Source organism: Myotis nattereri, assembly GCF_964212035.1.
Source record: "Myotis nattereri genome assembly, chromosome: 11".
Lineage (NCBI taxonomy): Eukaryota > Metazoa > Chordata > Mammalia > Chiroptera > Vespertilionidae > Myotis > Myotis nattereri.
In genome coordinates this window covers 68689678-68704863 of record NC_138086.1, presented here as the reverse complement: position 1 = coordinate 68704863, position 15186 = coordinate 68689678, and the positions used below count along the sequence as shown (strand labels likewise).

Sequence of the window (15186 nt, the reverse complement as noted above, 5' to 3'; positions counted from 1 at the left end):
CCAATGTGAAATTTTCTTGTATGAGCCAAAAGAGGTTCCTGGTTAATTGACAGTGGTCAAGTACTATTAAGAGCTTCCTCGAAGTTATTTATTGTGTTCCTGAATGATTGAAATAATCAATTTAAATGCAAAATAATAGGCATTTTCTCGACATTTTGATCACAAATCTATTATAAACTGGAATAGTTCAACATAATTGTCCTGACACAGTATCCTCTTTAGAAATGTAACTACGGAAATAACAGTGAACCGAGAATCACAGCATCTCAATTTCAGAACCAAACTGGCAGTTGCCCTTCGGCAAGTCACTTACCTCTGTGTGCCCCAGTTTTCTCCATCCGTAGGCAAGTTAGTTGTGTGACTAACAATGGCAAAATTAGACATGACCAGAAATAAATTCTAAAGAGAAATAAGAGTTTTTGTATAGTATGTTATTCTCTTCTACATACCCAAATGCCTATTTGACAAGACCCAGTTTAAATCACATATCCTTTTTTTGCCAGATATTATATAGCTTTTCTTTTTATAATTTTTAATGTGGAAAACACCACATGAGTACTTGTGACATTATGATACTGTTTTTTATGGTCCCCTGTTTTCTTATTTGATTTCCCACCTCAAATATAAGTACTTTGAGAATAAAGACTATCATTTAGTAGACACGCTATACATAGTATTGATTAAATTTATCCTTCTAAGGAAAAAAACATAATTGTGAGCAGAATGTGTTTAAACGTTTGTTCATTATCAACAGACTGACCAATCTCAGAGGGAAGAGGTTAATCAACGAACTTATATACATTTAAGCATGACCCATGGACACAGACTGTAGTGCAGTGAAGGCCTGGGGAGGAGGTACGGTGGGGTGGAGGGGGTCAATGGGAAAAAAATGGGAACATCTATAATATTTCAACAATAAAGATCAATTTTTCAAAAGTTTGTTCACTATCTAAAATCTGTAGTACCGCATTTTGTTTCAGAATTATCCACTACTAAGTAAATGTTCTTCATAAAAAAGAATGGATTCTACTCTTTAAATCTTTGACTTAATCTTCTAATTCTTAATGATTCTCATTTTTTTTTAAGGTGGGATATCTTGGGCGCTGTCATTGGTACAGAATGTGGAACAATAGAATCAGGTTTATCACTGGTCTTCCTCAAAGACGGCGAGAGGAAATTATGCACTCCGTACATGGACACTACCGGTTATGGGAACCTGAGGTTTTACTTTGTTATGGGTAAGTACATTTTGAACAAATTTCATTGACCTAGGGCAGATTCAAAGCCAGCACCTCTTCCTGAGGAAGTAAGAGTGTTTGCTGTCTACAGTATAAAATGCAAGTTCAGGAAACATGAGTTCTACTGATTGAGTAAAATCCTGTGATGCTCACACCTGCTTCAGACAAGCCCTGCTGGAACCATCCTGTAAGAGAGCTAGTCCTGGCAGGCTGTGACTGGGCCTGAAGACAAAATGCCATCATACCTTCCTCACCGCTTCCTAAATGTTCAAGCTGAAAAGACAATGGGAAAGAGCTGAGGACAAAGTCACTGCCTTGTCCAAAGCCCTAGTTTCAAAAAAAAAAAACAATCTAGTTGAGTCATTTGTTTTCATGGAGCATCCTTTTTTTTTATTATGGGAAGCCACGAAAAAAACAAACAGGTTTATACTACTTTCTAGTGCTTTATTATTCTCTACTTTCTAATAGGTTGGCGAACACATAAAAAAGTGTTTATAAGACGGGGTTTTCTTCGAATGATTGTAGAGCAAATAAATATTTAGAAGTTTGGAAAAATCCTCAAGGAGGATTTAAGGGGTTAAAATTTGTGACCTCTCAAATTTATCATTTTCGTCAACAACAGCCACAGTTGCATATTCTTTCACTGGATGTCATTCCAGAAATGTGAGTAGCCGTCACGTGCCTTCTTTTGTTGAATGACGGGAAGAGCACAGGCAACACCTGGAAGTTAGACAGGAAATAAACATTGTCGACCTTTGATCTTACTGACATAGGTGTCAGTCCATCAGGACAAACAGGCCTCCTGAGTGGAGGCTTCAGCACTGGCTGTTACTTCTCGTACATTCTGCATTGCCTACAGTTCAGAGTGGCGCATTCAACTTTAGAGTGTATCATGATCTCAAACACAAATGCCTGTGTGATGCTACCTCATTTTCAATAATGATCTGTTTGGTAAGAGGGAAGTTATATAAAATGTAATAATGTAATGGAAGTTATATAAATATATAAAATACAGTAATGTAATCTTCCTATCATAAAAATATCCACACTTTGACTCTGAAATTATTTGTATGTTTAAAGACCCAGAGCTGATTTCCTTTAAATAATTAGAATTTAAACTGGCTCTCATTTCATTAAGTGACTCCTGGGAAACCTTAAGCCTCCCCCCCAATTGCAATAAACATTTGATATGACAGTCTAATTTAAGTATCTTCTTTTTATACCATTTTGACATCACATATTTGAAATCTTGATTTTTTTCCCATTGTGAATCATAGTCAGTCATAGAAATCAACTCAATTCAATGCCATTACATAAAGATTGTTATCTTTATATGAGATTAAGTTATCTTTAATTCTTTCCCCTACAAAGCAGATTATTAGTGAATCAATTAAAATAATTTTGAATATGAGGTAAAAATTCAGTTGAATGAGCCCAAGATACATTATCCCAAATAAAAGTATCTCTATTCAATTAAAAAATTAATGACGTCCTGGCCAGTGTGGCTCCGTTGGTTGAGCATCATACCATGCACCAAAAGGTTGCTGGTTCAATTTCCGGTCAAGGCACATACCCAGGTTACAGGTTTGATCCCTGTTTGGGTGCGTGCATGGGGCAACTGATCAATGCTTCTCTCTCACATTGATGTTTATCTCTCCCTCTCCCTTCTTCTCTCTCTAAAAACATATATATATTTTAAATTAGGGCAACTGATCAATGCTTCTCTCTCATGTTGATGTTTATCTCTCCCTCTCCCTTCTCTCTCTAAAAACATATATATTTTTTAAATTAGTGAATTCCTATTGAATTTAAAGAGCACTGAGCGAGGATATATGGAGATTACAACGGGGAAAAATGGTCCCTAACTCACAGTGATTCTTATCAGTGAGTAAATTAATTCCGGAAAAGTCCTCAAAGCAGTGCCTAATAGCCTAGCCAGTTTGGCTCAGTGGACAGAGCATGGGCCTGTGGACTGAAGGGTCCCAGGTTTGATTCCAGTCAAGGGCCATGCCCGGCTTGTGGGTTCAATCCTCAGTAGGGGGCTTGCAGGAGGCTGCAGTTCAATGATTCTCTCCCATCATTGCTGTTTCTATCTCTCCCTCTCTCTTCCTCTCTGGAATCAATAAAAATATATTTTAAAAAAAACAGTGCCTAATAAATAGTTAAGACTCAATATATCTTTGTATTTTATTATAAAGATTACCTGTACAGGTTTTGCCCACACATGCCATCTATGAGAGAGAATGCAGTGGGCTATGATGGAATGAAAATGCTGTGAAAGTGCAGGGGAAGCTCTGGGTAGTTGGAGTAGACTAGGGTAAAGCTTCATGGAGATAGTGTTTGAACTTGGCCATGAAGGGTGGACATGATTTAAATTTAAGGGGAGACATTAGAACCTAAGCCAACGTGTTGAGAAAAATCACAAGTAAAAACTACATGGCATGTTTGGAGCGAGGTGAGTTTCCCAAAACAAACGAAGGGAAGGACACACAGCAGAGCTAGAGAAGCAAACTGGAGACAGAGCAGTGACTTTCTGTCATATCACACTAAGGAGTTTGAGTTCTCTTTTCCTAGGTATCGTGGAGCCATCAGGTGTTCCCTGTCAGTTCTGTAAAATATTCTCATATGTGTTTTAGATAGATAATTCTGGAAGGAGTGGGAAGTTAAGTCTGAAACAATGAGAAATTAGAAGACAGGAAGCCAGTCAGATAGGGTTGGCAGATTTGGGGAAGGGAAAGCCTATGTAAATTTGAATTTCAGATAAACAGGGAATAATTCTTTTTTTTAAATATATTTTATTGATTTTTTTACAGAGAGGAAGGGAGAGGGATAGAGAGTTAGACACATCGATGAGAGAGAAACATCGATCAGCTGCCTCCTGCACACTCCCCACTGGGGATGTGCCCGCAACCAAGGTACATGCCCTTGACTGGAATCGAACCTGGGACCCTTGAGTCCACAGGCTGACGCTCTTTCCACTCAGCCAAACTGGTCAGGGCAAGGAATAATTCTTGTATAACTATTGTTCATGCAGTGTATTTTATCTGACAACCCTAAGTTAGGAAGATATTGCACTAGTTCAAGCAACAGAGGAATTATGGCAGTGCTGGTGGTAATATCGTGAAGGCAGAAATGAAGAATAAATAACTAAAGAGAAGGAACCAACAGAAGTTCACACCCAGTTGACTGTGGGGATTATGACAACAGTATTGGAGAGGACGCAGATTTCTCTCCTGGGTGACTGGAAGAATGGGCCATTTCCTAGATGGGAAATGTCAATAATGTAAATAAATAAAGAGTAAGTGTGGAGTAGACAAGATTTTTATATTAGGTATGTTAAGGTTGAGGCTTCTGGAAGGCCATATGAACGTAGAAATTCTACTAAGGATCTGAATCAGATTTGAAAGTCATCAGCATACAGGTGATAACTGGAGCCACTGCATTTGCTGTGTTCTCCCAAGAAGACAGCGAAGGACATGAAAAATTCTTAGGGAGGACACTCAGCCAGGTGTAGGTGGAAGGAAAAGAGGAAATAAAGAATACTGAGAGTGGACATAAAGAAATGCAGGAGGAAGGCATCAATCTACCCTAAAGGAGGGAGGGAAGAGGGTGGTTCAGGGGTGAGATGCTGGAGAGGTGATCAGCAGTGTAGGGAATGCCACAGAGAGAGCCCACCAATGCCCCCATGGTATACAGTTAAAAAAAAATAAAGAACTGCTCCTTTAAGAAGTTCATTGGTAAACAGAATAAAAGAATGGGGTGTGGATCTTGAGGAGAAAGCAGAATCCAGCAAAGGTGTTTTTTAGGATAGAATATGGTAGGATATGATAGTAGGGTGGTAGGATAAGACTGGACCTATAGAAGTGACTTTAAAACTTTAGTAGCTGATGCAGAAGAAAGCAATATGGGAGGAGATTTAAGATAGGATAGACAGTTGATAAGTAATCCTTCATTAAACATGGCTCCTTAGGAAAATCAGTGGCTGATTGTTGATCTAGGCCAGATTACATTCCCTTCCTCTCAGGACCCGCCTATTTATTCTTCCTGGTTTTACCCCTTGGTTCAGATCAATCTATGGTGACTACCATTTCTGGAAATGTTGCTCAATTTTCAAAATTTGATTCAAAGTATATTTCCTTTGTGTATACATTTACTTTTTCAACACAAATTAAACACCAGTATCTAGCTGTTCTGAGAGCCAGAATTAGTGAAGAAGACAAAAATACCCTAACATACATCATTCCTTCATTACTTCTTCAACAAAAAATTTATTGAGCATCTCCCTTATGCCGAGCTCTTTTAGCCAACACCTATCTCTTTTCTGTGAATTTGACCTGCAGTTAAGGTACACAACACAATTTACTGCTAATTATTGTTCTCTCATGTATATTGGTCTTAACAAATTTTTTTCAGTCAGGGCTATGTCCTGCACACAGCAAATAACGAAATAACTTCCATAATATAAATACCCAAAAGCTACTTAAAACAGCATTTAAAATATTTTAAAACTGACTGTCCATCTTTTTTTATTGAAGTCTTCTGTGCTTTAATTGCTGTACAAAATGCCCCTTGAGTCAGACCTTTCTACAGCACATCAAAGCGTCTGAAGCTGAAGAAGAATCTGTGTCTTTCTGTAGGAGCTGCTGTCACTGAAACTTCACAGAACTGATAAATTGCCCCCAGAGGGATCTTTCAGATAAAGTCTGTCATCATTTTAAAGTCTTGGCTCCTTTTAGACTTTCTTATTCTGTCATTCTGAGCTGAATGAGCTCCCACGTGTGAAAGCAGGTGCAGTAAACAAACTGTTCTTAAGACAGCAGAGGAAATTCACAAGGAACAAATTAATGAAATTAGAGAGAACTGATGGTTCGGTTCCTGTGTCTAAGGGTGTGGCGCTTTAAACCTTCACTGCCTGTAGCTTTTCACATTTTATTGTTCTTTCTGGTAAGTCTTTAATATGTGCTCAGAAAGGAAGTTACATTTTTAAAATGGGAATTTAGTTTTCTTGTAGTCCTTTCTCCCAGAGACTTCCATATAGAGTGGCTTTACTACCTATGTAACATAAAGGTATGTAATGAGCCCTGACCAGGTAGCTCAGTTGGTTAGAGCTTCATCCCCATACACCAAGGTTGTGGGTTTGATCCCCAGTCAGGACACTTACAAGAATCAACCAATGAATGCATATATAAGTGGAACAACAAATTGATGTTCCTCCTTCTCTCTCTTTATCCCTTCTTTTCTCTCTCTAAAATCAATAAGTACATAAAAAGTTTTAGAAGAATTATATAATAAAATGCTAAAAAATACAATATCAGATGTCAAAAATAATATTTTCTTTACAGAATGAGGGCCACACTATCACTATATCTCGCTTCTCTGTTCTTAGTTCAGATTACTCAACTTACTAAATATTTACAATATGCCAAGTTACATAAGTTAGCATATATAACATGTCAGATTTCAATGCTCCACAAATGCCACCATCCAAGCTACTTCTGCTTTTATGTTCTTACACTGATTAGATTCAAGCTTTCTTATTTAACATCACATATTGATTTCTCCCCAATTTCACTCCTGCATTTCTGGTTGGTATTATAATGAACAATAATGGTAGGTGGGAAAGACTTCTAGTTAGACATGAAACCCTTTCAAATTCAGGTTATGTCAACAGTTGCTAGAATACAGCAAATAGTACAGATTATTGGCCGAATGCAGTAATGAGAACGTTAGAGGTTCAAGGGCTAAATGACATAAGATCAACACGTGGCTCTTCCACCACTTCATTATCAGGTACCTGTTCTCTTATTCAGTTTCATCATCAAGATTCTCTTAATTATCTCTCAATCCTGGTATTCAGTCATTTCCTGTGTCTCCAGAGTAGAGTGATGAGGAATAAACTGCTCTCTCTACTTTACAACAATCAAATGAGGTACCAAAAATAAAACTGAAAAATGTAAAAGAACTACATTTAAAACATAAACTCCTCATATGTGCTAAGATATTGGAGATACTAAATGCAACAGTTTAAATAGCATTATTTTAGAAATCTTTGATGCAGTGAGTTACCACACTTTTTTTTAAAACTATAATCAATAGTTTCTAAATTTTGGCCATAAAGACCTTAAATATAAGGAAATAATGATTTATTGAAAAGTAGCATACCATTTTTTAGACAATATTTTTAATTTTTTTAAATTTCTTCATTGACTAAGGTATTACATATGTGTCCTCTTCTCCCCATTACCCCCCATACCATTTTAATGTGGGTAAAAATATGGACATGAAGTCATAGCTTGTTGTAGAATATTAGTTTAGTAATCTCATCAAGCAAATATTTATTTTGGCCTTCACAAATGTCAAGTCTTTGATCTTTGGCATGTCCTATCTGAACTATCTTCATAGATTTTTTCTTTGAGTCTGATTAACTTTGTTTAGGGTTTTTCTTAAGTGACATCGGGGCCCCATAAATATATTCTGAAATTTAACACTATATTTGATTTGACGTGTTTATGGATGCACGTTGGTACTAACAACTTAAAATTTTTATTTTGTGCAGGAGGAATTTGTGACCCTGGAGATTCTCATGAAAATGATATCATCCTGTATTCAAAGACTGAAGGAAGAAAAGAACATATTACGCTGGATACCCTTTCTTATTCCTCATATAAGGTATACATGCCATTTTGTTTGCCAAATGGCCCCACCCCAGAGGTCAAGTTCAAAATCAAGTTAGACCAAGTTAGATACAGAGGATAACTTTCTCTTCTAGCACCCCAGGAAATTACCAGACTACTTTAAAAGTGACATGGACAAGGATACAGATGTCTTGATAACTTTTAAAGACCTGATACCAGCTTATCTTCAGGAAGAGAGGGCCAGGTGACTTGGTTGGTTGGAGTGTCATCCTATACACCAAAAAGGTTGTGGGTTTCATCTCTGCTCAGGGCATGTATGGGAGACAACCGACTGATGTTTCTTCTCACATTAATGTTTCTCTCTCTCTCTCTCTCTCTCTCTCTCTCTCTCTCTCTCTCCCTCTCTCTCCCTCTCCCTCTCTCTCTCTCTCTCTCTCACACACACACACACACACACACACACACACACACACACACATACATCAATAAACATATCTCAGGTGAGGATTTTTTAAAATATATTTTATTGATTTTTTTACACAGAGGAAGGGAGAAGGGTAGAGAGTTAGAAACATCGATCAGCTGCCTCCTGCACACCCCCTACTGGGGATGTTCCCACAACCAAGGTACATGCCCTTGACTGGAATTGAACCCGGGACCCTTGGGTCCGAAAGGCCAATGCTCTATCCACTGAGCCAAACCGGTTAGGGCTCAGGTGAGGATTTTTAAGAAGTGACAGCCCAGCCAGCATGGCTCAGTGCAGGGGTCCTCAAACTGAGGCCTGCAGGCCACATGCTAATATAAATATTGTATTTGTTCCCATTTTGTTTTTTTTACTTCAAAATAAGATATGTGCAGTGTGCATAGGAATTTGTTCATAGTTTTGTTTTTTTAAACTATAGTCTGGCCCTCCAACGGACTGAGGGACAGTGAACTGGCCCCCTATTTAAAAAGTTTGAGGACCCCTGGCTCAGTGGTTGAGCATCAACCTATGAACCTGGATGGAGACCAGGGTTCAATTCCCAGTCAGGGCACATGCCCAGGTTGCAGGCCTAATCCCCAGGAGGCCTGCAGGAGGCAGCCGATCAATGATTCTCTATCATCATTGATGTTTCTATCTTTCTCTCCCTCTTCCTTCCTCTCCGAAATCAATAAAAATCTATTTAAAAATATAAAAACTAAAAATGGCAGTTGTATACATTGTAATTGCAAGATTGATTCTAGGAAAATTTTCACAGACCCACATAGGGAGGACTACGAGTGATTTTGGTTTCCTTTGTTTTGAAGGTTCCATCTTTGGTTTCTGTAGTCATCAACCCTGAACTTCAGACGCCTGCTACCAAATTTTGTCTCAAGCAAAAGAACCATCAAGGGTATAATACGAATGTCTGGGCCGTAGATTTTTTCCACATCTTACCTGTTCTCCCTTCTACGATGTCACACATGATACAGTTTTCCATTAATCTGGGATGTGGAACACATCAACCTGGTAACAGGTAGGAAGCCCCATTTTTGAGTGTGTGAACTAATTACAAAGGCACACATCGACTTGACTATTAAATCAGAGCAACTTCTCAGTAGGTTTTCAGCTGGATTTTTAATAAACTACCCATTAATGAACTGGAAAGTTCTTCAGTTAACACAGAGCATGATTGGGTAGATTTCAAATAGGAATAATTTTATTCTAAGAGCTTGGTCTGAGGTCTCAGAGGAGCTTGCATGTGCTGTGGCAGCCATCCATTCTGACAGATTGTTGAGAGAAAAAGAGAAAACAAAAAAACTGAAAAAAGCTGGAACTCATGTTGGTTAGTGACCCCCTAACAATAGGAACAGAAATCAATTAGCACTTCAACAGCTATGATTTCTCAGTTTCACTTGCTGAAGCGTTGCTCGTGTCCTTCCTCAGGATTTTGTCGTTCACGTTCACGGGCTGGAGTGCCGGCAGTGTGAGACATGGTAATTGCCTTGCCATCTATCAAACTCAGGAGCACAAACTCCAGTGACCATTTGTGGTCTTTAAAACAGAGGTTGTTTCTATAGCAGTAATGTAACTGCTTGCCCTTTAAAAGCTGGTCAGACTTCAGTGGAGGGGAAAGCAATATTTTCAGAAGCAGCATCTTAAAAACTTTTACCCTAGTTCTATAGATGACTGATGTACTTAACAAGAAACAGGTAATTACATTTTATTTGTTGTATTTTCCTCTTCCGTGTTGTGCTTGTTCTGGTGTTATCAGTGTCAGCTTGGAGTTTTCCACCAACCATGGGCGTTCCTGGTCGCTCCTGCACACTGAATGTTTGCCTGAGATCTGTGCTGGACCCCACCTCCCCCACAGCACCATCTACTCCTCTGAAAACTACAGTGGGTGAGTAAATTCTGAGATATCCAGAGACTTTAATCCATGTTGCAGACTCCAAATCAGCGAGTAAGCCTGAGACTAGTATTTTTTACTTAATAAGCATGGAAGCTGACCTCTCTTTTTCAGCTGATTTAGAAGTGATCTTGTGAAAAGAAAAAAAAGACTAACTTTGGTATATCGGATGTAAGATGATAATGGTAGGGCCATTCATTCTTTATGCACCTGGCTGTTATATTTTGGATTACATAAATTCAAATTCTATATAGTGATTACGTGGTTATTGCCAGAAGGCTTATTGCCAAAATACTTAGTTATGGAACAGTGTTACATAGATAGTGAAAGTTTAGCTTTGGAATCAAACCTAGGTTCAAGTCCTGATTCTGCCATCTACTTGTGTAATGATACTTACTCTTTCTAACTTTCTGCTTTTTTCCACATAAATTAAGGGAAATGATACACCCCTTTGGGGGCAGTTAAGAGAGTTAAAGATGACTATGTAAAATACTTGCCATTTTACAGAATAAGCACTAGATAAATAGTAAAAACATTCCCAAGGAGAGAAAATTAAGTTGAAGATAATTCTTTTGCTTAGCCTCTCTTTAAATGTGCATAGGACTAAGGGAGAGCAAAAAGTAAAAAGTAATCAATGCTAGAGGACACCCCATCTCTGCACAGATACTTACCATAGAACTAGAGGCCCGATGCACAAAATTTGTACAAGGAGCTCAGCCCCTGCCCACTGCAGCAGCTGCCTCTGCCTCGCCCCTGCCACTGCAGCTTCGTCCAGAAGGTTGTCCTTACATCCAGGCTAATGAGCATATTATACTTTTATTATTATCGATACTATTTAACTCTGAACTATTCATGTAAAAATTTCTAAAACTAATGTCTAAAAACATGATATCATTTGCTATTAAGAATGTATATGGATGATATGGATGTTTTTATAAGTGACATGTTTGTTTTAAAACTATAAACAAATAAACTCCACAAGTAAATTTAAAGAGTTTATTATCACATTGAATAGACCATCAAATCTCAGAGGGAAGGTGGAGGGGTGGGGTAAGAGATCAACCGAAGGACTTGTATGCATGCATGTAAGCATAACCAATGGACACAGACAGTAGTGGGGTGAGGGCATGTGCTAGGGGGTAGGAGCGGCCAGGGAAAGGAGACATATGCAATACTTTTAACAATAAAGAATTTAAACTTTTTTAAAAAGAAGTTTATTATCAAACTTTAGTGCTACCCACAGGCACACAGAAACTAGAACATCAAAAGCATGTAAAATAAATTGAAAAGATGTGAACAGTGTGTGGAGCTGTTTTGTGCTAAATTTCTTGCAGGTGGAACCGAATAACGATCCCCCTTCCTAACGCAGCGCTAACCCGGGACACCAGGATTCGCTGGAGACAAACAGGACCCATCCTTGGAAACATGTGGGCAATTGATAATGGTTAGTTTATGCCAGTCTTAATCACATGCCATTGAAGTAGAGTCTTCCTGTGCTTTTGTTCGTCAGCACAGACGTAATCACATTTCCAAGTCATGGTCTTGTGATTCATTAAACGCCCTTTCTTCCCTCTCTTCTTTGCATTCCATTAGAAGCCCAAGGATACACAAGCAGAAAAAAAAAGGCAGTAGAGTCAGCAATATTAGATGCTAGAATGTTTCAACATACATAATTTTAAAATGCATAATGCCCTGAAACTCAAATTCACATTGATGACAAGGGATAGTCTAACATTTTCTTTGAATGTTTTATGCAAAATTAGCATAAATACTTACCATATTGCATGTATTAAAATAAGACCCATTCTTCTCTTAGTAGCTACGACAACATCTGGATTGCTTATCTTTTAGATGCAGACAGCACACATAAGAAAACATCTTCTCTAGAATGAAACATGTGAAGTAAAACTTCTACCTCTTCTTCAGAAAACAGTATAAAAGAAAAATATAGAGACATAATATTTTACTTTTAAATAAATTATTAATTTTCATCTAATTTAAAAGCCAATATCACTTAGGATAAGTGCACATGGGAGAATATATTTTAAGTATTGTGTTGCATGGCTATAAACTTCTTATATTTGTTTTTAATAGCCAACACTTTGGTTTTTAATAATTCTAATTATAGGCAGATTTAGAGATTTCCTATTTTCAGAGAGTATATAAATTTGATTACAGAGTTATCCTATGAGGAAGTAGACAGGGAGGGAAGAAGGGAAGGACAAAATGTCAATACTTAGCAAATTCAACATTGCCACTCACTTATAGAGTAGGAAAAGCGTATACCATTGTTTAATACTGATTTTCCATGTCTTAATCTTTCTGTTATTTTTGAATAATTTAGAAATTGATAGCAATTAATTAAATAAGTTCTTGAAATTCAGAAATAACATCGGGCAAAATACTTTGCTGATGAGGCCATGTAAAATTTTTAAATAATCTGTATTCAAAGAAAACCAGTAAAAGTCCCAGATTTCAAAGACCACACGAGTTACGTGAACACAAACAGTGCATTTGAAAAAACAAGATGAGCTTGTTGAGATGGAGTTTCTCCATCCATAGAACATTTTGCATAGCTTTTTAATTACCACACCTCTTAATTAGCTGCAGGGAATAAGTGTGTGCCTCTGGATAGGGGATATGGAAGACTTTCGCCTGCTGTCATACTTTTCAAAGGTCCTATAACAAACATATTACTTAGTCATAAAAGAAACTGAAAAATCAGTAATGAAGTAAAGCATCTGAAGAAACTAAGAATGCAATGAATCACATATAAGCCTCTGAAAAGAATATCTGAATTTCCTAAAGAAGGCTGTTACAACATGATTCCAAGTCAGAAAGTGTTTACATCCTGAGTTCTCATTATCAGGATTTGTGTAGAATGAAAAAAGGTAAAGATACATGAAATGAGCATGGTTAGCCCTGTTTGCCAAATGCAAAACTTGGGGCAGAATCTCTTCAATTCTGTTATCTTATGTGTAAGGCTTTCACACAAAAACAGGACCTAAGAAGCCAAGAGGAGGACACACACTCACTCCTTCGGAGAGACAGGTGTGCCACCTTGCCAAACGACTCTCTCCCATTTCACTATGGAATTCCAAAGTTATATGAAGAAAAAACAGGTCAATATCCTATGTCTGTTAGGTATGCTTTTTGTCTTCATGGCGATTTAGCTTCCACTAGTGAGTAAAAAAAGCATTTTGGAAATTATACTGAAATTCTTAACAAAATGGAAAATCCTAGAGCAAGTCTTAGTTGTCATTTTTTAAATTTTCCCAATTTGCTTACATCAATGGTAATAGTGAAGAAAACAGATCTGTCCTTTCCACACTCTTAAGAAAAAGAAGCCTGACAACTTATTCATTCTGCGATTCCTAATAATTCCATCTTTAGCAGGCAGGGATGACAACAGAATTCTTCATTATAATTTAACTTTTTTATTGACTGGGAAAGTCTTGTTTTATTTTTGTTAATGGTTGTTGTTGTTTTTATGATGGGAGCTTTTTGTGTAATGACATGGGTATAATACAGTATAAGGCATTCTCAAGAGTGAACCTGCAAAGTGCAGCGAACCATTTAACAGGACTTAAGACCAAATCCTCCTGCAGCTGTAAAACCGGGTGTGCTGGGAAGATGGTCCATAAGCTTTTCCAGGCTAAAGAAGAGTGAAACTCCTTTCTGCTTCCTCAGCACTCAGCCTCCAGTGGAGCTCATCAAGCAGGTGGAGCAAGAAGGACACCTGTTCCCAATGTGGTGATGACGACCATAACGCTATGGTGTCAGACAGCACGCTAAGCATGCAACATCTTTATTCTTTCCTCCAGGGACAAAGAATAAGGACACTGAGGCTTAACTGGATAAATCACTTGTCCAATGTTTCCCAGGTGACACTGAATATGAATCCAGGGTTACTGGCACTTTAAACCAATAGTTTCAACCCCTCAGCCTGCTGTCGACCTCTTCTTCAACCTTCAGTTTCCTTCAGCAAGTGTTTTTCCTGGGCCACTTTGCATTACATTTGAATTACCGTACCTGTTAAAGGACTCCAGAGAATAAGTGTTTATAGGAACACAGGCCACAGGAAAATTTATTTTAAAGCAAAATCATTTAATTTTGACATGGTTACAAGATAGAAAAGAAAATGGTCATGGATGATAAATTTGTTTATGCCGGATATTGACTGTGTGAAATCTGAACAACCATTGCATCTCTAATTCCTCATGGTTTTGTTCCACTTTTATACTATTTGGTGTGACTTGATTATACTGGTTATCAAACAGCTTAATATCTTAAATATATTTGAGTTTGAGTATCTCAGAACCTACCATTCAATAGCGAGGAGCCCTATCACTCAGCATTCCAAAGATCAGAATTTCAAGTATTAGAATTCATAATATCATTGCCAGTCAAGCCCACCATTTAGGGATAGACCTGCATTATAGAGAAAAGGTTTTACTCAACAACAGATTATAATTCCCCGTTTGAGGAAGGGTGATTAATACTTCAAAATATATGTAACACTCATCTTCAAGGTTATAGATTATTACCTGGTAAGAATGGAAATCATAGTTTTTTAAATTAAATTATACCCTCACCATTGCATGCTGTATCTACTTGATCCTTTGTAAATTCTTTATTTCTACCTAAGGAAATTTAAGCTATGTAGAAAGTTCAAGGCAGAAGCATTAATATTCTGCCTGAAATCATTTTAGCTCAGGAGACTCTGTTAAGGAACCCAAATCACATGTTCCTACTTTCTTTGCTATGAAACATTAAAATCTTGAAAGAATTAAGTTAAGACGGTTCTGGCAGATGTGTAACGAAGCACTTACCTGGTCACCCAGCACTCCACATGTCACACTAGTTTCTTGTGCACAACGTGTATACAGTGGGCTAGATGTCATGGGCATTGCCTCACAAAACTGTTTTAAATGCCTGAGATAT

General features: G+C 37.7%; 1 protein-coding gene across 1 annotated transcript in view; it reads left to right on the top strand.

Annotated features, from left to right (window-relative positions):
• RELN (reelin) overlaps positions 1-15186 on the top strand; it is a 432712-nt gene that overhangs the window by 271602 nt on the left and 145924 nt on the right. Inside the window, exons 12-16 of the mRNA XM_081101781.1 lie at positions 1087-1238; positions 7795-7907; positions 9161-9369; positions 10108-10236; positions 11577-11686. Coding sequence (XP_080957907.1) covers positions 1087-1238; positions 7795-7907; positions 9161-9369; positions 10108-10236; positions 11577-11686 — 713 coding nt within the window. The remainder of the gene's footprint in view (positions 1-1086; positions 1239-7794; positions 7908-9160; positions 9370-10107; positions 10237-11576; positions 11687-15186) is intronic.